Genomic DNA, 23,048 nt, shown 5'->3' with positions numbered 1-23,048 from the left:
CAGTCAGGACAAATCTCTCACTCACCAGTTTCGCAGCAGCTCAGACCCAACCAAGTAAACACACAGAGACTTATATTGCTTACAAACTGTATGGCCGTGGCAGGCTTCTTGCTATCTAGTTCTCATATCTTAAATTAACCCATTTCTATTAATCTATAAGTTGCCACGTGGCTTGTGGCTACCGGTACCTTGCATCTTGCTTTTCATGGCATTGGCTAGCAGCATCTCTCTGCCTCAGCCTTCCACTTCCCAGAATTCTCCTCTCTCCTTGTCCTGCCTATACTTCCTGCCTGACTACTGGCCAACCAGTGCTTTATTTATTAACCAATCAGAGCAACACATTTAACATACAGAACATCCCACAGCATGGGTGTGTGTTTCTGGCTTATTATTTGAGTTTTGTGCAGAATCTATTTGCATTCTTCTATATGCTGACATCCAGTTTGAATAGTATCATTTGTTGAAGATGTTTTCTTTTTTTCCAGTTTGTATTTCTAGCTTCTTTATCAAAAATTAGGTGTTCATAGGTGTGTTAATTTATGTCTGCATCTTCAATTCCATTCCATTGATCAGCATGTCTGTTTTGATACCAGTACCATGCCATTTTTATTACTCTATCTCTGTAATACAACTTGAAATCAGGGCTGGTGATACCTTCTAATATTTCTTTTATTGTTCAGCATGGTGTTTGCTATCCTGGGATTTTCTTTTTCAATATAAAGTAGAGATTTGTTTCTCCAAGATCTGTAAAGAATTGTGTTGGGATTGTGATAGGGATTTCCTTGATTCTGCAGATTGCTTTTGGTAAGATGGCCATTTTTTACTATGTTAATCCTACCTACTCATGAGCATGGGAGATCTTCCCATAATCTGATATCTTCTTCAATTTCTTTCTTCAAAGACATGAATTTTTTATACAAGTCTTTCACTTGCTTGATTAGAGTTATCCCCAAGACATTTGATAGTGTTTGAGGCTATTGTGAAGGGTGTTATCTCCCTGATTTCTTCCTCAGCCCTTTTTTTATTTGTATATACGAGGACTACTAATATTTTGACTTAATCTTATATCTAGCCACTTTGCTAAAATTTTTATCAGCTACAGGTTTTCCCTAGTAGAATTTTGAAAATGGCTTATGTATACATTCATATCACCTGCAGATAAACATGCTGTGCCTTCTTTCTTTCCAATTTGTATCCCCTTGATATCCTTCAGTTGTCTTATTGCTATAACTCAACTTCAAGTACTAGTGAATAGATATGAAGAGAGTGAACAGCCTTGTCTTGTTCCTGATTTTAGTGAGATTGCTTTGAGTTTCTCTTCATTTAATTTGATGTTGACTATAGGCTTGCTGTACATTTTCTTTATTATGTTAAGTATGTCCCTGTGTTAGCTATCTCTCCAGGACTTTTATCATGAAGGGGTGTTGGATTTTGTCAAAGACTTTTTCAGCCTCTAATGAGATGATTAGGTGTTTTTTTTTTCCTTTCAGTTTGTTTATATGGTGTATTATATTGACAGATTTCCATATGTTGAACCATCCCTGCATCTCTGAGACCATGGTGGATGGTCTTTTTTATATTTCTTGGATTTGGTTTGCAAGGATTTTATTGAGTATTTTTTGCATCAATATTCATAAGGGAAATGTGTCTGCAATTCACTTTCTTTGTAGGATTTGGGTATCAGGGTAACTGTGGATTCATGAAATTAATTGGGCAATGTTCCTTCTATTTTTGTTTTGTGGAAAAATTTGAGGAGCATTGTATTAGCTCTTCTTTGAAAGTCCGGTAGAAATCTGCTTCAAAACTGTCTGGCCTTAAGCCTTTTCGGTTAAGAGACTTTTGATGACTGCTTCTGTTTCCTTAGGGGTTATAGGTCTATTTAAATTGTTTATCTGACATCTATTTAACTTGGTAAGTGGTACCCATGAAGAAAATTATACATTTATTTTAGATTTTCCAATTTGATGGAGTAGAGGATTTTAAAGTATGACCTTATGATTCTTTAGATTTCCTTGGTGGCAGCTGTTATACCCTCCTTTTCATTTCTGATGTTATTAATTTGGATCTTTTCTCTGTGTCTTTTAGTTAGTATAGATAACAGTTTGTCTATCTTGTTGATTTTCTCAAATATCCAACTCTTTGTTTTACTGATACTTTGTATTGCTCTCTTTATTTATAGTTAAATGATTTTAGGTCTTATTTTGAAAGTTTCTTACTGTCTGCTCCTCTGGGGTGTGCCTAATTTTTTTCTATTTATTTTGTTGTTCTAGAGCTTTTGGGTGTTCTATGGGGTGTTTGTATGATATTTATCTAATTTTTCTAATGTAGACAGTGCTATGAACTTTCCTCTCAACACTGCTTTCATTGTGTCCCATAACATTGTGTACCATTGTATTCATTTCCATTGAATTCTAGAAAGTCTTTAATTTCTTTCTTTCTTTCTTTCTTTCTTTCTTTCTTTCTTTCTTTCTTTCTTTCTTTCTTTCTTTCTTTCTTTCTTTCTTTCTTTCTTTCTTTCTTTCTTTCTTCCTCCTCCTTCCTTCCTTCCTTCCTTCCTTCCTTCCTTCCTTCCTTTCCTTCTTTCTTTCTGTCTTGACTTATATTTCTTTGAGTGTTCAATTTCCATGAGCTTGTAAGCTTGCTGTTATTTCTGTTGTTGTTGATGTTCAGCTTTAATTCTTGGTGGTCTGGTAGGATGCAGGGTGATATTTCTGGGTTTTTCTTAAGGAGCTTCATTTTTCATCCCTTCCTCAATTTAAGTCTAATGTGAAGTGAGCTTTACAAACTGAACTCCAAATATACCCAATCATCCCTACTTCCTGAGAAAAACACTGACTGGTTCAAGCTTTCTTAAAGGAAACAATAGCTTGCCTGTCTTACCATTCTCTACCATCTGCACCACTAGACTTCGCATTTATATGTTATTTGTGAAAGACCCTTTTTTTATAACTGTTTACAGTAAGTAGCTCAAAATGGGGACAGCTAATTATAATGATAATTGGTAATATATGACTATAAGCATATTCATCATAAATTTAGTAGTATTATTTATATGCAGTATGTGCAAAAATGCATATACATACACATGTATGTCCATATGTGTTATTTCCACTCTCATAAAATGATATTGGTTGGTGTTCTCTAAAGGATCTAATTGAATATATATATATATATATATACTTATTTAATCTATATACATATACTTATATACATTATATATATTTATTATATATACATTATATATATTTACTTATTAGACTTATTAGGCTGTAGTCTAAGCAATCCAACAACAGATGTCTTCTGATAGAAAGGCTAAGGACCTAGAAGTTGTTCAGTCCATAAAGCTGGATATGTCAGTAGTCACAATCTTGTGCTGAAGTTCTAGAGAAGTCTTAGAAAGCCCTTGGTTTTTAGCCTATTTTGGAATCCTGAAGAAGTGAGTTCTAATAGCAGGGAAGAAATGTCTTGGGAGCAAAATAGATGAACTTTCCAATGAGAGTGAAGGAAAGAAGACAAAGAACAAAAGCTTCCATCTACCATGTGCTTTTTATATAATCTGCCACTAGAAAATGTGGCCCAGTTTTAAGGTGGGTCTTGCTACCTCAAAATATCTAAAAAAGGAAGTCATTCACAGGCCTGCCCACCTACTTAGATTTTAGTCAAGTTGACAACCAAGATTAGCCATCACAAAAATTAAATATATTTTTATTCCAAGAGAAAAAGACCTTATAATTCATAGAACAAGCTGGACATCTTTACTCTCTGGTACCAATAATGCTTTTTCTTGAGCCCCTTCCTGGGCCAAATTGTTTCCCATCATTCATGTTGTCAGGCTTACTGATTGGGTATGATAAATAACCTAACATTAGTGTGACACAAAGGCCATCTCACTTATTCTCTGCACATCTAATATTACAAATGAATAATTTCCATTCTATAGATGAGAAAGCTCAAGGTCATAGAAGCTGAAATGTTGCCTCAAAGGCATGGTGAAGAACTTTACAGAAAAAAAGCTTACCCTCAGGACCACATTATTAGCACTCCTGTATCCTTCATTATGTTGCAATAAGATGATTCAGGATTTCATTGCAAGTTACTGGAGCAGAATTTCATCAGCTCAAAGCACTATGCTTTTAAGATGGTCCCAGGGCCCAGTCAGACCTCCCAAATATGGACTGGTCAGAGGTATAATTTTCTTGCACAACAGTGTGCCTTCGAAAAATTTAGCACACTGCTGGTAGTTAACACAATAAGGAATATTACAAATCATGAATGTACCTTCAAATTCCTAATGTAAGAAAAAATAATTGGGTTTATTGTGCTGGTTATTTTTTTGTCAGCTTAAAACAAACCAAAACCGTCTAGAAAGGGGAACCTCAACTGAAAAGTTGCAGCCAAAGGATTGACCCATGAGAAAGTCTCTGGAGCACTTTTATTAATGATTGATGTGCAATAACTCATCTGAATGTGGCCAGTGTAATCCTTGGGTGGATGGTCTTAGGTGGTATAAAAAAGTAAATTGAGCAAGCTATGGGGAGCAAATCAGTAAGCAATGTTCTTCCATTGCCTCTGCTTCAGTTCTTGCCTTCAGGTTCCTGCCTTCATTTCCTGCCCTGACTTTCCTCAGTGATGGACTGTGACCTAGGAAATGTAAGATGAAATTAACTCTTCCCTCCCCAAGTTGCTTTTGGACAATGTTTTACCACAGCAGAAGAGAAGAAAATCAACTAGAACATGTTTTGTTTCATCCATATTTTTTTCTAGAGTCCCTCCTTTTATTTTATTCTTTTATTTAACCCTCTAATGGTGTATTTACTTTGAGGTTCATGTTGCTTTCCACTTTCATAGATAAGAGAAACCTACTGTCATCTTTGCCATTTTGGGGAATATTAGAGCTTCGTTTATACCTGAGTTTCATTTCACTGTTGACCACACAGGTTTTTCTTTCTCTTCCATGTCCCTCCCTTTTATAAATAAAGGAACTTCATGAGTTGGAGAAAAAAGAGGCTTAGCTTTAAGCATATGCTTATTTTTGACAGCATGTACTTCCTACGTGCTCAGTATTGTCTGCAGATCCCCTGGTATTATCTTGGTGAAATGCACCATTGTCTTTCTCCTCCAAAATATTTTTGTTCATCTAAAATGTGAGCAAAGAGTTTTAGACACACAGTGGCAAGTTTATGAAAGTCCACATCATTTTCAGGCAAATCTTATTTTTATTGGCAAAGAAGCTTTATGTGTCTGCTGTACTATTCTACTGCCTCTGCCTTCATAGCACTGGAGGTATCAGTGAGTACTATCATGCTCATCTAAATATGTGATTCTCAATGAACTTTGAATCGAATGGAATTTATCTAGTAACTGTCCATTCATATTTGAAACATCATCCACTTTTATAGCAATTATTTTGCCAATGTGAAGCAAAGCTTTTCTCTATATATATTGCAAAGTATTAAATGTAATAATTGTTTGAAAATAATAATTATTCTAACAATTAGTACAGAAATAATTGAGGTAATGAGAACAGGTCCATAATAATAGTGCTTTCTAGATTTTAGAAACATTAGAAAGCTTAGCTGTGGGACATCTGCTGCTTACTGATGACTGGTCAGAATTTTCCATTTCTCATGTTCACCCAGAAAGTTTTTGTGGTGGAATAATATCAATATCTGTGATGCAAAAAAAGAAAGAGAGAAAAAATTAAGAAAGAAAAGAAACTAAAACAATCATAATGATGCCAACACCTTCTACCCATTGAGAACTTTGCATACATAGTTAAATCTGGGAAATGCCCATACTGTCTATGCCTATTTTTTCATATTTTCAATTGGAAAAGTGAGTATGCAATTTCATTCTAATGTGCAGGATTTTAAAGAAACTCTATAGCACTTTCTAGGTCCCACACCTCAGGCATTAGACTTATGAAATGCTCTGTACTCAAAGATTAAAAAGTTCAAGACATTTCACTAACTAAAGGGACATCACATGTGGCAGTATACCTCAATGTAACTAAATAACTACAATGCAAGGTAATGAGGACTGTACCATGGCGAAGCCACTTAGACAACTAGATCACAGTTCACACTGATTTCTGACATGGAGTTACTAATGTACTCACTGAGTCAGGAGGAAGTAAGGAGGCCTTGGGAAAAATGGGTTCCCAGTTGATGAATCCATAGGCATGAATATCTGGAAATCTGCAGGAGACTCTGGTAAGAAAGTAGCTATACACTGTAGAGACTTCATGTTGGATCATATCCCCCAAGAGATTATAAAAAAGTAAGGGATTGTTTGGCTGTTTTTTTTTTTCTTTTTCCCTTAACAAAATGGGGGACCACAGGTAAGATTTAAAGGTGATATGGGTGAGCTAAACGCTAGGAAAGATACATCAAGTGGAAATTGCAATGATAGCAAAACTGAGAAATAATAGGCAGGGATAATATTAGAAATCTACAGAAATATTCTAAATTCAAAATAAAAATTAGCCCAGGGCTGGGATGTGGGTCTGTTGGTAGACTTGTTGACTAGCATGCATTAAGTCCTGTGTTTGATACTGAGTGTTTTGTGATGGTGTACATCTAGCACTAAAGAGATAGAGACAGAAGGATCAAGAGTTCAAGGCCAGCATTTTTTACCAAGACTCTTCCTCCAAAATCAAAAATAAGAACAAAAATTAGTCTAGAACCTTAGGTGTAAAGAAGGGGACAGACTTTTGACATTGCACAGAAGTTACAATATGACAAAGGGTTGAGATGACAGATAATTGGACAGAGGTTAGAGAAACTAGTGCAGAAGTGAGCAAGAGAAGAGGTATGGTGTTTCTTTTATTGAGTGGCATTTTTTATATGTGTGCAGGTGTTTATATGTGTTGTATGTGTTTTTTGCATTGTCAGGACACACCCAGATTAGTACACAGAAGTGTGCATATGTAGAGGTCAGAAGTTAACATCTATGAATAGAGGCTTTTCTCTATCCTGCCCCATCCCACAGCAATTTCCAAATAATCACTCAGAGGCTTGTATTAATTATAAATGTTTGGCCAATAGCTCAGGCTTATTCCTAACTAGCTCTTACACTTAAATTGACCCATATTTCTTATCTATGCACTGCCACATGGTTTGTGACTTGTTATATCATTTTCTATACTTCTTGCTTCCTCAGCAGTGGGCTGGAATCTGCCCCAACTCCACCCCTCTTCATCTCTAGTCTTCAGTTTGATTGTATGGTCTAACCTTATTCTGCCTCATCATTAAAGAAACATATTTATTTATTAACCAATGAGAGCAACACATATTCACAGCTTACAGAAAGACTATCCCACAGCAAACATCAGAACTTCCCACTGTAGATCTGCAAACATGGTCTCTCACTTGGACAAAAAATCACTTGCTAATTGGGATTCTCTGGCTACCTAGCTTGTCCTGAAGACTTTCTGTCTTCACTACCCAATAGGAGTACCAAAAGTATGCCAGCCCATTCTGTATTTAACTGGGTGCTCTGATCCAAACTCTGGTCCTCACAGTTGCACATTAACTGAGCCATCTTTCTAGTGACAGACATGTTTTGCTTAGCAGAATATCCTCAAGTTCCCTCCATGTTCTAGCATACATCAGATTTTTGTCTGTTTCAAGATTGAACAGTATTTCACTGGATGTTTATAGTGCATCTTCTTTATTTATTCATCTAGTAGTCAACATAGGTTGTTTCTAAATTTGACTGTTTTCAAAATGTCATTTTGAATATTATAATACAAAGTCCCTTTGAGACTTCATCTCTCTTTTACATGTATTGAAAACTGGAATTGCTAGCTATGCATGTTTGCAGAGGCCTATAATCCCAGTCTTAGGAGGTACAGGCAAGTAGATCAGAGGTTCAAGATCATTCTCAGCTACATAATGACTTTGAGGTCAGCTTGGGATGCATAAGATCCTGTCACACAAATTGAGAGTAAAAAGTCGAATTCCTGAGTTGTATGATAACTCTTTTGTTTTGATTTGAGGTAGCACCATCCTGCTCCTTCACTTTCACATCCCTACTATCAGCACACAAAGGCACCAAGATTTCCCAATATTTGTTAACCTGCTGTTGTTTTTATATTTGTTTTAATTCTAAATATTTAAATTTACTTGAGCTGTTATGTAACATGAAAATTTACATAATTCTGTGGTACCTTGTGAAATCTTGATGCGTATATGATATAACACTTAAATCATGGTAAACTGATCAATCTTATGGAATGTATCACTTCTTAATGGTGGAAACACTCAAAAATTCTTCTAGTTTTTTTAATGTGCAGTTCACTGTCATTATCTATAGAAAACCTTCCGTGTTAAAGCACATAGAACTTATCATTTAAGTTAAGAACTTTTGTTCTACTGATCAACCCTTCTGATGCCTTTTTCCACTTGCCACAGCATCTGTTAACTGCCACTTAATTGTGACTCCAATGATATCAGCCGCTTTTGGATCTGAAAATGAATGAGAGCATGTGGTACTTGTCAGTCCAATGTCTGGTTTATTTTACTTAGTGTAATAATCTCAAGTTCTATCTATCTTGTTGCCAATGACAAGATTTTTATCGTCTTTGGCTGCATGGTATCCCATTATTCATAGGTACCATGTTTTCTCTTAGTAGTCATCAGTTTATAGTCACTTTTGTGTTTCTATTTCTTGGATCATATAAAGAGTAGAGAATGAATATGAGACTTGAACTATGCCATTTTTATTAACTTACTTTTTATTTTCAGTTTTTCATATGATATATTTAGATCATGTTCTTTACTCTCTCCCAACTCCTCCTAGATCCTCCTACCTACCCAACTTCATGACAATTGTCATTCTTATTGGAGTGAGGGGGTGTCTGATCATTCTTTCAATCATTTTTCCTTTATTTATGAATAGTATATTTGAGCACATTTTCAATTCTTTTGACTATTTTTGTATTATCTAAGGATAAATTTCTATTCGAGTCTTCTGTTCATTTTTGAATCAGCTTTTATTATTGTTGTTCAGCTTTAACTTAAGGTAATTCAGCCGAGCACAACATTCAAATTCAAGGATTAATCTTCTCTTGGCTGTGCTAGTACTAGCCTACTCTTAGCTTCACCACTGTAATGGTAATCCTCAAGTTTCTCTGGTTGGCCTCTGTATTTGTTCATGTGTCTTTGCAATCACCCCTGCATCTCCTCACAGTATTCTCATTTTGTCTTTTATGGGATTTTGCCTTTTATTATTCCAGTGGGAGAAAACCTCCAAGATTATCTCAATATGCTTGCTTCTCCTTTTATATGCTGCCCTTTGAAAGCATTGATTAAATATACTGGATTACTCATTCTGTCTTCCAGACCCAGCTTCTAGCTTCCCCATAGTCACTCTGGCTAACCTTTCTCTCTTTGTTTTTCAGTTCACCAGGTTAACTGTGTCCAGGTGCTGTTTTTTATTATTCTACATACAGAGTTTGAATTTGAGGACTCTTGATTGGTTTGCTCTTTAGCTTTGCTCTTACATTGTATCTGTTTGGATATTTTATCATGTTCCTTTTTACTATCACAATAGACTTCACCTATGGGAATATGAGAGCATTCCTTAGGACATTCTTCTACAAAAGACTAAAATTTGTTTTTGTTATAGAAAAAAACAAGGCACTTCTTGCCTCCAATCCATTTAAATCTCCCACCTGACAAGTGAATTTCTTGCCAATACCTAGGAGTGTATTGCTCAAGGCATAAACCCTATGAAGATATTCTGTCACTTGCATATATCTAAAGAAATGATAGAAAAATCTAGAGCAAATTTTTTTTAAAAAAAAATTCTCCTTTTTAAACAGGAATGATTTTCCCCACCTACTTATAACTAATGATATATAAAATCTTTCTATTAATCCTGTGGTCATTCTGTCTTGCTCTCACACTCATGAATTACATTATACCAAGCATCAAATATTCCACAAAAATGATGATTCTTGTGTGGGGTTTGTCTTGATGATTAACACATTTCTGAACTCTCATTTACTTACCTTTATAGCTTTAGCTGGCATGCATTTGTGTGTCTGTGTGTATGTCTGTGTATGTGTATCTAACATACAGACATTCATCTGTCTGTCTTGTGGTTTTGACGTATATATGAAAATTAAAATTTATCATTTACCAGAGACTTTTGTGATAAGGAAGTTTGCAGAATATATCATTTGTGTTTATTTCAAGAAAGTGAGTTTCTCCCAAACAGAGGAAAGCTGAACTTTCTGAGAAACTTGCTCAGAGGCATTGTAGTGACAATAAAAAACAGATGTTAAGAGTCAAAATATATTGTTTCAATATTTTCACTAAAAAGAAGAAAGATGCAGCGATTTTTAACTACTTTTCTTCACATCCTCCATGGACAGTTTTAGGGTCCTCTAAAACAATGAGTTGTGGGCTTTAGTTATGAAAAAAAAGACAAGTTTGATTTCACCTGTCAGGCTGGTAACCCAAAATGCCATCTGGGGCCAAAACAATCACAAAGATAGAAAGTTCTGATTGAGGTTGTTGTGTGCTCAGACAAAAAACACCCTCAGCCTCAGGCATTTCAGTCTTATACTTGAGTATTGTAGATAATTGATATGCCCTTATAATTCCAGATTATAGATGGAGCATTTACTAAGTCACTGCAAATCTTTATGTTGAATGTGTGCTGCACATGTCTGAGGAAATTTTCAACATATTGGAAGTATATATTGATTAAATATGTATGAATTTTGCTTTACAATTAAAGAGATGTACGCTCTCTAGTCCATATATTTGGTTCAATTAGTAAGCAATTTAAAATATTCTGAGCATCAGATTGATTAAAAAAGTATTTTATAAATATGTCTTGTAGTAAAACAATATTACATCCTCCAAAGGAGTCTCAGAAATCCTTTATCTGTATGTTGCCTCAGGTTAAGATGAGCAAAGATGTTGCAAAAAAAAAAAAAAAAAGAAAGAAAGAAAGAAAGAAACTACATGACTGATACTGATAACAAAGAACCAGGGCCTCAGGGTTGGAGCCTGACCCCAAACCTCACTCCTTTAGCACTACCTCTCTGAAGCAGGTGAGCTCCAGAGGGTGGGACAGGAGGAAGTGCACCCTGAGAGAGAAGGAAAGTCTAATTGTAAAGAAATGTATTATTTTTGTCTCAACAACAACAAAAAGAACAAAATAAGAAGTACGCCATTGCACTCTAACGTAAGCCCACATTCAGAAGGTAGAGGTTTACCAGGGACAGGAGGGAGACCTACACAAAGGACAGGCTGAGGATGTGAGACTGGAGCCAGCACTGTGAGGGCCAGGCAGACTGAAGAAAGGCTTCCTGACCTTGCAAGTAGAGTAGTCCGGCCCCACCCACCTCTGTGCTCCACAGCCCCCGCACAATCACTGGACTCCCAACCCTCTTCTGCTTTGTTAGCAAGTTTTGTAAGTCTGGAGTTTTCAACTTTAATTGGCTTTTTCCATTGAAAAAAATCTAGTTTGCTAGCTTCCACTGAATGGGAAGATGTATTGATTCCATTGGAGTGAAGTAGCAGCTGCTTGGACTGGTCAGTAAGATAGGAAGCACTTGCCTGAGGACCACCTGAACCCTCAGTACCTCCACCCTCCCCACATCTCACTGACCAGTCTGTCTTTTCACGTGTCCACCGTAAGGTCAGGGAGCTGGTGACTAAAGAACCCTAGCAGTACTAAATACTAGAAAATAAAGTGAAAAAAGAGACATTTCCAGGGATAAGCTCTCAAATGCCATGGGTAATGACTGAAACAGTACTACTATACATTACTAATCTCCATGATTTGCAGCAGTTCACTTTAGTATGTTTCTCTTTCTAAAATTCCCGAGTGTTTAAGACACATCCCTGTGCTTGTTTTGCAAGATGCCCAACTCACTAATCAAAGAAAAACAGTACAGAGGCCCTCTTTAGCGGCACTAACTCTATACTTAATTAGGTTTCAGTCATTACTACAGAGTCCACATTTGGAGGAATGTTAAAATGCCTTTGGTTTTGTTCTCATATTCCATTAAATTCCTGATAATTATCTGTGTTGAAAGGTGTTCAAGCCTGCTGGTTTGGGGAAGGTTGACTTATTTTATTTCACATAGGTAAAAAACCAGCACTTAAAACATTAAACAGCTCATTTGTTAATGACACACAGTACTCTCTCCTAACCAGACCTGTGTGGTACCAACTGCAGGAGCTATTATTCTCACTCAAATCGTGGTCACTTCTGCCCACAAGACCAGTGTCTACCAGAGTCTGTTCCGAGCACTGACTGGTGAAGCATTGACTGTTACTCTAATTTTGATGATAATTGTTGCTTCAGGTTTCCTAATGCCTCAGCAGTTAGACATTAATGATTATGCACACCTTAACAAGTGTTGATAAGGGAATGAGATTGCAATCTTGTACAATTCTAGCTGACAAATTAAAGTGTAAATTAGGTTTTCCCTTAGACAGAACATAACTTACCTGAGGAGCCAAGTGTATGTGAACCTTCGGTCACTCTCCGTTTTCTTTATCCTGTTTTGCAGATATTCAGAGCATCAGAGGGTTAGCAGTGGACTGGGTTTCACGTAATTTATACTGGATTAGCTCCGAATTTGATGAAACACAAATTAACGTGGCCAGGCTAGATGGCTCTTTGAAAACCTCAATTATCCACGGAATCGATAAGCCGCAGTGCCTGGCAGCTCACCCAGTCAGAGGGTAAAGTATGATTTAAATTTTTCTTTTTTTTTTTTTTTACATTTTGTACTTTATTTCAGATTTTACAGAAAATGATTGTTTAATTCAGATGATACAGATATTGAGGATCCAGTCAAAATGTAAATGTAAGTATGGAAATTGTTATAAAGATTCAGAGTTCTGGTGAGAGATTTTTATCTAAATGAAATGTAATTTACAAGTTCTCATTAGTGTGTATTTCTAGGGAATGAGAGTTTAGAACAAAAAGAGTTGTGGAGAAAAAGCAATTTCATTGGAATGGTGGTTGTGAACATTTCCTTACTGCTTGGTCAATGCAAAGTCAGCCTGCTCTTGTCTCTGGTGACTTCAGGAGCCTGTGTGATATCAAAGTTTTCAGGAGAAACAGATGAAATGAGTTTCTTCCCATCTACAGATTCTAATTCCTTCTCAGCCAAGAGGATTCAGTTTTGATGAAGGACAAAATGAAAGTAGTTTGTTGTAGTCTTAGTTAAGCATCAGATTTGGATGGAAAAGGAAAATGAGAATAAGATAAAATTCTTTCAAAGAAAGGAAAATGGCAGAAGAGATGCTTTCCTCCTAGGAAAATGCACAGGGGTCCAACACTTTTAGGCCTTTTGAAAAAAGAATTAATTCTATGCCCAGAATACGTTTTCTTACTTTATTCTTTGCCATATGCTACTTTCCAATAAATGGATCTGCATGTAATATTTAATCTATATCTTTTGAATTAAGGAAACTGTACTGGACAGATGGAAATACAATAAACATGGCAAATATGGATGGAAGTAATATCAAGATTCTCTTTCAGAACCAAAAAGAACCAGTTGGTAAGTTTTTTTTTTTTTTTAATATTAATAGTGGCAGGTTTAATGTAATACATCTGCATGACTTTAAACACTGAAAAGATTACAGATTAGTAACATAAATTAGATCGAGTTGATTGGTTCCATAGAACCAGTTTTCTCTATATGAGATGCCTTTTGTGTGTGTATGTGGGGGTGGGTGGGTGGGTGTTATTAAATTTCCTTAGCACACAGCCTGCCTGAGCATCTGTGTGGCAGATTCCTGTGTGCATATTATGACATTTGCTTGCTTCCACGTGCTCCCCTACCTTCCCAACTCTGCCACCCTCCTCCTTGTATTTTCTGTATTTTGTTGGAGTACCCTTTCCCTCTTATCCTAGCTAGGGTTCTAATACTGCTCTGAAAACCAGAACCATAAGCAATTTGTGAAGGAAAGGGGTTATTTCACTTCCACTTCCACATCACAGTCCATCATCCTTAGGAAGTCAGAGCGGGAAATCAAGACCAGAAGCTGGAGATAGGCACCAACCGATGCAGAGGCCATAGATGGGTGTTTTTATTGGTTTGCTCAACACAGCTTGCTCAGCTTACGGTCTTCTACACCCCAGAACCACCTGCTCAGGAGTGGCACCACCCACAATGGGCCGGGTCCTCCCATATCAATAACTAGTTAAGAAAATGCACTATTGGCTTGCCCTCAGGCCAGTCTGGTGGGGGCATTTTCTTAATCGAGGGTCTCTCTTCTCAAATGGCTCTAGCCTGTGTCCAGTTGACAAAACTTAGCTGGAACACTTCTCTCTAGACCAATTCCTTTCTTCTCATGGATCCCTTTCTACTTTTATGTCATATTCAGATGAGGATATTTAAATACAGATACCATGTATGGACGAAATGTAGTGTATGTCTTGTGAGTCTGGCCTGTTTCACTTTATATAATGATCTTAGGTTCCATCTTTTTCCCCTGCAGATGTCATGACCATATTCTGCATAAAGCAATAAAGATTGAAAAAATTCTGTTCTACTTATGTATCACATTTGTTTTCTCAGCTTTTCTGTTGAACCTCTAACCACATTCCCTGTCTTGGTTTTTTAAGTAGTGTAAGCTATTTATAACTACAGATATGCAAATATTGCTGCGTTATGCTGACTTAAAGTCCTTCAGGTACATGCCCAGGATTGATGGAGTTGAGTCATACAATAACGCTCTTCTTGATTTTTTTATTTAAATATTATTTATTTTGTCTGTGTACCTGCATATGTTTCATGTGTGAGGGTATGTGTATGTGTGAGAAAATGTGTGCATATGAATGTGGAGGTCAGAGGTCAGCCTCAACTTTTACTCTTTAGAAACTGTCCACTTTGTGTCTGAGGCTAGGACCCAAGGCTTCTGTGGACACTAGGCTTGGATGTTCAAGGAACCCCATAGGCTCTTCTTCCTCAGCTCTGAGGTTACATGAGGACACCAGCACACCTGACTTTTTACCTGGGTGCTGGGCACTGAAGTCAGGTCTCAATGTTTATGTGGCAAGCGCTTTACTGGCTGAGTCTCCTCCCCAGCTCCTAAAGGGATTCTAATTTATATTTCTTCCATGGTTAAGGGTGTTGGATATTTTTTCCCACTGTTTGTTGGTAGTTTCTATTTCTTCTCCTGAGAATCATCAATTTGGTTTATTAGGCCATGTATTGACTAGATATTTTGGCTTTTTGGATGTTTAATTTTTGAAGTTATTCACATTTTCTGTATAGTAACCTTCTGTCCAATGTGTGATTGGCACAATTTTTCTCCCAATGTCTTGCTGTCTCTTCACTCTGACAGTTGTTTCCTTTGTCATGCAAGAGTTTTCTAATATCATCAATCCTATTTCCAATATCATCAATCCTATTTCCAATATCATCAATTCTATTTGTCAATTCTCAAGGATATTTCCCTTTCAGAAGGTCCTTGTCCAGACTTATACTTGATGTTTTATTTACATTTACTTCAAGAAGTTTCAGAATTCCAGATATTACGTTAATATCTTTGATGTATTTTGAGTTCACTTTGTACAGTGTAGAGATACAGATTTGCTACCAGTCTTTTGTATGTGACTGTCTGGTTGCAACACTTGCTGAAAAGACTTTTTGCTTTCCAGTGCCTGCTGTAGGTGAAATATGTTTCAACACAAGAAAGGTCCTCATGACTTCACCAAAAATAACTCATAAAACTTGTAATATAACTTTAGCAAAATAGGAAGATACAAAAATCAACATATAACATTTATTAGCTTAGTAGAAAGTTCTTGCTTAGCATGTAGTAGGCAAATCTAACACAAGCTACAAGGGGATTCAACATTATGACACAGAAGAAAGAAACTGAAAAAGACAGAAAGATGGATTGACTTTCCATATTTAGGGAGTGGTCAGTAATATAAAACTAAATTTATTGCAGAAGTTACCTACATGTTTATTATAATCCCCATCAAAATTCCAATTATACTCTTCATGGGAATAAAAAGTTAATCTGTAAATTTGCATGGACGCATACAAAATCCATAATAGCCAAAGCAATGGTAGAAGGAAGGGTGGAGCTAGACATTTCACTGTGCCCAATCCCAAGCTACAGCATAGAGCTACAATAACAAGCCTGCACAGTGCTGACACAAAATCCAACATGTAGATCAATGGAAGAGAATAGAGATGTATAAATAAGCCTACTAAATTCTTAAGTACTCTTTGGTTGGGTCTAGGATCCTATTTAGTGCAAGACCTAATTAATAAGAGAAAATTCTAAAGGTTTGGCTAAATTCACATGAACATGAAGGTCTTCAGGTAATTGTGAAGTCCAAAGAAATGTCCAAGCATAATACTTGCCTTTAGACAAAGAACAGCTAATGCAGACGGAATGTGCAACAGGGGAAATCTATCCCATGGCTGTGCTTTGCAAAGGTGTTTCTAACAGAGATATGCAAATGGGATTTATGAGGCAACTACTACTTCAGAGTTTATTTATTCAGATTCATTGTAACCAAGTTTCCACTTTGTAGTGATCAGATTCGTCCCACCTTGATCCATGAAGGATAAGTGCCATCAAACACTGTGCATGGAAGACTGGCTGAACAGGGACAGAGTAGGTCAGCAATCCAAATAAAGAAAACCAGAATTCCTCAAATGATTTTAACTAGAAATAATTGGCACATCAATTCATCATATTTTCTCTGAACTACTTCAGAGGCAAGGAGGAAAGATATTTGTCATTGAGACAGAAAAAGAAGTCCTTTTAATCTGAAAATTTTTGCATCATTATAAACACTTGATTTGTTAAAAACAGAACAGTGCTGACATTCTTGAGCTGTTCCTATAAAACATTTTTTGAAATCTCAAAAAATTATTTTAAGGGAGAGTATGTAACAGGTAACTCTGTGTACTAATATAGTTTCTTTACCTCCATGTTTCTTTTCTCACATTTTTATATCTCTGTGAGGCATGAATTATAACATTTGTTTCTATTTTCATAGTACCTCTTCAAAAAGACATAATAACTTGACTTTGCTTTTATATTAAGTATGAAAATTATAAAATGTACAATAGAAAACTATTGTTTGATTTTGACATGTATTTAAGAATATTTTTCAGTTGAAAAATAAGTATTATAACCTTTTCATCAATAGTTTCTTCATTTTAAAAATATTGAAATATGCTGACTTGGCTTAGCTTATTCTCGATAGTAGTAATTTATAATAGGTGCAGTTCCACAAAGGTTTAAAACAATGCCTTTTGTGCAGCCTAAAACAAACTTTTTTGGTGTAAACAATGTAGTTCCTAGATCTCTTCTTTGTATTATTTGTTTTGAGAATTGTACATAGTTGAAATTCAGGAGAGTGTTAGAAATCTGGGGCAGACTGCAATGCAAAGCCTTCTGTGAAGAAGGCAGAGCAGAGGATGGAGGAGGTTCAGCTGCAGTTTGTCAGGGGCTGCCCAGAATGTGCAGGACTGAGAGCTAGGATGAGAAATCAGTTCTTTACACTGTAATGTGGGAATCAGAGGTTACACCAAAATATTAATGTATATGCTTGTTTCAGTATTGAAGACTTTGCCTTAGCCAGACCCCTACTGAAATATTAAAGTAAAAACTCCACAAAAGCTTGCATGTTATAAAGGACCTTTATCTGGAAGGGGGGATGGGGCAGGGTGAGAGAAAAAGGGCAAGTGGGGGAGTTGAACAAGGGAGGGTGACTAAGAGGGTGATTGGGGGAGGGGGAGTGTTCCTATTTGCACTTTGCATTGGCTTCATGTGATGCTGTGCACTAAATGCTACTTTCACTGTGGTGACAAATGCTGGATACCTGTTCCCTCTCAGTTGTTTTTGTCTCCAACAATTGCTTTAAAATAAGATTTCAAAACAACACTTTTGTAAAATGGTAAGCTGTTGAACTCCTCTGCCCGAGCTTTTCTCTAGCTGTCTATCATGAGAAACGTCTGAGCTGATACGTCACAAACCTCCTCCATCCATAACTACCCATGAAAACTGAATAGCTTGAGTCTTTCAACATCGAAGCACAGGAACAAAAAGGAGTTTTAGAAAACCAGAACCTACGAACCATTTTAATATGTTCACATTTCCAAAGAACATTCATGATGCAGCATTTGGGGGTAGAGTGGTTGAGATGATGTGTAGGAAGTTGAACAAATCTGTGTTTATCACTCTACGTTGACAATCATTGACAATCTTTATGACTTTAATGAATTTATTACTTTTTTAGGAAATTGTTCCAATTCCTATAAAATGGAGATACTGGTACATAATCTGTGATCATGTGGAGCTACAGGTTCCCTGGATAGCATTTAATGTTTCAATAATATATTGCATATTTAGTTAGTGCTCCAGGACATTCTTATACTTGCTCTGGGGTATTAAATCATTGCTTTTCATAATATAAAACTATGAAAGAGCATAATTTTCTAACAAAACAATATAAATAAATACATGTAGTTTGTTCATTGCTAAAAATCAATGAGATGTGAATCAAACCTGGTAATACCTTCTTAGTATACAATTCTGGATGATAAGCCTGGATATGTTATTCACCCTGTAGAATGTCACCTCCTACAAATGTGACCAAAGTGACCCTGCCTTTTAAAGCATCTGAGTTTTTGTTTTGTTTTGTTTTTTAGTGTTATAGAAAATACCATTTATCTTGGTGATAGTGATGCATCAGAGGAGATAGGGAAAGGTCAAAATGATAACTAAAATTTAGAGATTAGTTACTACAGGTCCTTCAGATAGTCAGTTGGCTATGATGTTGACCATTAATATAATTTCTGATCAGTGAATACTGTAAGATTTTAGGAGAGGTGTTTTGCAATCATTTGATGCTTTCTAGTGAAGAGTTTTTGTATCTTTCAGGAGGCTTCTCAGGTGAGCAATATTATTGAAACAAATATTTAAAAGGCTCTGAAATGATTTTATATTAGTTTTATAGTTCTGGTAATTAAATCCTGAGACTCACACAGGCTAGCAAGAGGTCTACTACTTAGCTAGACCAGCCTGCATCTAACATCTTTTTCTTCTTGTATAGAGTTTTCTGGAAGTGGTGCTGTTCCAGTACCAAAGCCTATCAATAAAGCCACATTTATATAGATAATAAGATCTTGGGTTGTCATTTACAAAACTAAGTCACTCCTTTTTAGCTCCTTTTGTGTTCAACTTATTTTAAAATGTATTAAAATATCCTTGTCAAATAAATTTGTACATCACTATGTTATTTTTCCATCTATTTCTAAATACTGGATCCACAGTTTTCAGAGTTTTAGCAGAGAAATAATGCTAGTATTTTTTTCTTTGTGCACATGGGCCTTATTGTGTGCTTGAACATGTGTTTGGTGGGGAGGGACAGACAGACAGATAGACAAACAAAGGCAAAGACAAAGACTCTTTGATTGATTGATTGATTGCCAGGATTTTTCATGGCATCTGATTGAAAAGAAGGAACAGCTAGCATTCTTTAGTGGGCTGTGAGGAAGAACAGTATAGACATGTTTATGGAGATCTGGAAGCGCAGGTCAGGGCCAAATATCTTCCTACAGATTCCATAATTCTACTCAATGTAGTCTTTTAGATCATCCTAAGTTTTAAGAATTTTCTTTCTTTCTTTTTTTAAGGCTGATTGATTAAAGATAGTAATCCTATCTACAAAATTTATTCCAAGCAACTCCCAGGTTCATACTTAATACACTTGCAAGTTCTAAAAACAAACTGTATCTTATCTATTCATACACTTGTCCTTACACACACACATATGTTTGCATACTTGTGTTTTTGCACATGTAGCCACTGCTGTATGGTAATCTGAACATTGATTTCCATAAAGTTTTACACAGTTTATGTAGAAGAAATATTAACCAGCTCTGGTAGGTGGACAGCAATGCATTTAGTAGCCATGACTTATGAATAGAAGGTGAAAAATTATTTTATTATATTGAATTTACTATACGGTCACATTAATGTTGAATGTTACACAAAGGATCAAATATGTTCTTTTTTGCTAAAGAAAAGAAAATGAAACAGTTTGAAAGAGTGCTTGTAACTAGTAGTCACAGAAATATGTAGGTACTGAAAATGAAAGAAAAAGATGGAGAAAGAAGGAAGGGAGGGAGGGAGGGAGGGAGGGAGGGAGGGAGGGAGGGAGGGAGGAAGGAAGGAAGGAAGGAAGGAAGGAAGGAAGGAAGGCAGGAAGGCAGGCAGGCTAACAGTTTCACTTCAGCTCACACTTCTTCAGTATGCATTTTTATATACAAAGTAGCTTCTGTTCAGTAAGTACCATGAATGGCACAAAGAAGATTTCACAGCGTTTACTTGTAATATTTGTATCTTAATGAAAAAAAGAATGAGGAGATAGAAGGTATCCCCATCTTGTGTATGCCTATGTGGAGGAGTTTGTAGAAAAGGAAGACACATTTTAACCCCCACAGTTTCACAGTTATTAGATGACAAACAATAGGGGTCAGGGCAATTTCCTCGTAGTTTGTAACCTACAACTAAAATCACTGGGACCAATGTGGAACCCCTTCTTTGCTTCTCCTTGTCAGTTGGGTGCAGAACCCTAGGCTGCCTTTTTACGGATTTCCTTCATCCTCTTTCATTCTTTTGTCTTCTAATAAAACAACTGTTACTCTTTCACAAGACTCCTTGGACTTTTCCAACTGGGCTGAAACCTCTTCAAATAGACTCTGTTAGTGTTATTCATTTCACCCTTTTGACTCTTGTCCCCTGACCACTGGAGAGGATGTTTGGGAACAGTGTGTTTGGTTTGTCATCGTGGCATGAGCTCAGCTCAATGGTTGGCACAGGAAGTAGTCTTCAGTAATTATGTGTTCAGTTGACTCCTGAGAAGGAAACAAGGAAGGCCAGTAGATTTGTACCATGCAGCCATCTTCCTAAAGAGTGATGTGAAAAATTATAAGCAACAAATGCATGATTAGATTAGAAGGCAAAAGTGGAAAGACCTGCCTTCTAAATGTTCTGTAGGCATTTGTTTTGCTTGCTCATTCCTCTCCCTCCACTTGTTACACTCTTAACCATTTGGCTTTGATTAAAACCTCAACCAGAGATATCTCACACAATAAACAATAGGCTGAGACTGCATTAATTGTTATCCTCTTATGGATAAAGCCTCATAGCACAGGAAACAAAGAAAAAAAGATTTATTACAATAAGCCCTCATTTATGCCAACCCTATTAGTTGTAATATTTTTTATCTTTTTCAACAGTTTTCATAGTGTCTAAAATAAATTGAAAACATAGTGCTTATTATCTGATTTTCTTTTGTCATAATGTTTTAACTACTATTTCTTGAACCATTTCTTAGAATCTGTTCAATAATTTACATCAACTGAGACAAAATAATAAAGAATTTCAGAATGCAATCATTTTTTTTTTAAAAATCATCAGTATAATTGCTTTTTCTTATATTTATGAAATATTTAAATTTATGAGACAAGTAACTTTATAAAATAGTTTTGTACTTTTACATACAAACTTCTTTTTAACATAAAGTCAAGGTTAAGCTGTATGAGGAAATACTTCTCAAAGAATCCATGCTTCGGTATTTCGCTTGGAAAGTGCTTTCAGAACTAGTCCCCCGAGACACTTTCTAAATTGGAATTCTATGGTCTTGTGAATGCATGTATTAATGTGTGAAAAAATAAATACAAACCATTTTTTGCTGATGCACATGATAGTTATACCGTGAAGTACAACATAAGGACATTTATTGTTGCATTATTTACTGATAGTTTTACTTACTCATTGTAAATAACTAGAACTATTATTTAATGATGAGCCTTTCTGAGTAAATTCTGGCTTCTCTGCCTTCCTGCTACTTTCCTCAGACAATAGTCATGAAGAGAACAAGGAGACAAGGAGATGAAAGCCTCTGTTTGGTGATTTTTATCTCCTGGATATTGCTGGCATGCTTTATTTAATATTGAAGAATATGAAGTGCAGATCCCATATCTATACAGAAGCATTGGCTTCTGACAATGTTGCTGCACTTCCTTCCAACCACAAAGATATGCTTTTGTATCACTGCAGTCTGGGACCTCTGCTACACTTTGCAATTAAAAATATCCATGGTGACTTCTATCTATGCACTGAGAATTCTCAAGCAACTTGCAGATTTTTTTTATGTTAATCACACACAGCAGCCAGTCTCTAGAGGTCATTCAGATATCTCATTCATTCACAAACTATGGCTCCTTGAAAGAAGTTAGTGTTTGAAGCAAAAGTTAAGTTAGCAATCAAAACCAAATGTTTCCAAAGTCATATTCATCCTTCATCAAGAGCTTGATTTCATTGAGTAGCATTCTATCGAGTTTCATTCGTCCTACTTCAAGCGAAGAGCAGGAAAAAAAAAAATCACAGGATTCCTTGAAGCGTGGGCAGGAAGAAATTTCCAGAGCCTTGCTACCCATGAGAAATAGAAGCCAATTAGGGCATAGCAGAAGTCTTTTGGAGCAAGCAAGACTATGCAAAAATCATCTGGCCTCTACATACTGTGATTCACAGTTCATTATTTCTGAATCCTTAAATTCTAGTATTTAATTGTAGGAAATTGACACCCTGGACTATCCAGAATGTAGAATTGTGTTGTTATTGTAATTTACTGATTCTTTGCTTGATTGCTGCTCCATTTATATGTGTGACACAATTCACATAAAAATTCATATTAATATCAAAATATCCAGCTCACATTTTATTCGCATGTGCTATTGGAGATGGAGTAATTGCAGCCTGCAACAGTTTGAGCTGAATAACTTTATTTCTTTTAAATACAAACCAATAGTCTAATTATCTATTGATGAATTAAAAATTAAATATTGAATGAAGTTTTTTTAATTGAATTGTTAGTCTTAAATGAATTAAGTACTTAGAGCAGTTTACAATGACAGAAAATTTTAGTTTGGCATATAAAGTATTTTCTGTTCTTAAAATGTGCTCAGATTATAAATTTTATCCTGTAATCCTAAAAGAAAGCAACTTGTCTTGTCAGTCAGC

At 36.0% G+C, this 23,048-nt stretch overlaps 1 protein-coding gene across 5 annotated transcripts in view; it reads left to right on the top strand.

The window, feature by feature from the left end:
* Positions 1 to 23,048, top strand: part of Lrp1b (LDL receptor related protein 1B) — a 1,927,307-nt gene that overhangs the window by 1,304,759 nt on the left and 599,500 nt on the right. For all 5 annotated transcript variants that reach the window (XM_037205578.1, XM_028868856.2, XM_037205579.1 and 2 more), the window contains 2 exons: positions 12,539 to 12,713; positions 13,446 to 13,540. In XM_037205578.1, the coding sequence (XP_037061473.1) occupies positions 12,539 to 12,713; positions 13,446 to 13,540 (270 nt within the window). The remainder of the gene's footprint in view (positions 1 to 12,538; positions 12,714 to 13,445; positions 13,541 to 23,048) is intronic.

The sequence above is a fragment of the Peromyscus leucopus genome, chromosome 4, assembly GCF_004664715.2.
Source record: "Peromyscus leucopus breed LL Stock chromosome 4, UCI_PerLeu_2.1, whole genome shotgun sequence".
Classification (NCBI taxonomy): Eukaryota; Metazoa; Chordata; class Mammalia; order Rodentia; family Cricetidae; genus Peromyscus; species Peromyscus leucopus.
Note: the sequence above shows the minus strand (reverse complement) of the source record. Positions and strands in the feature narration are given on the sequence as shown.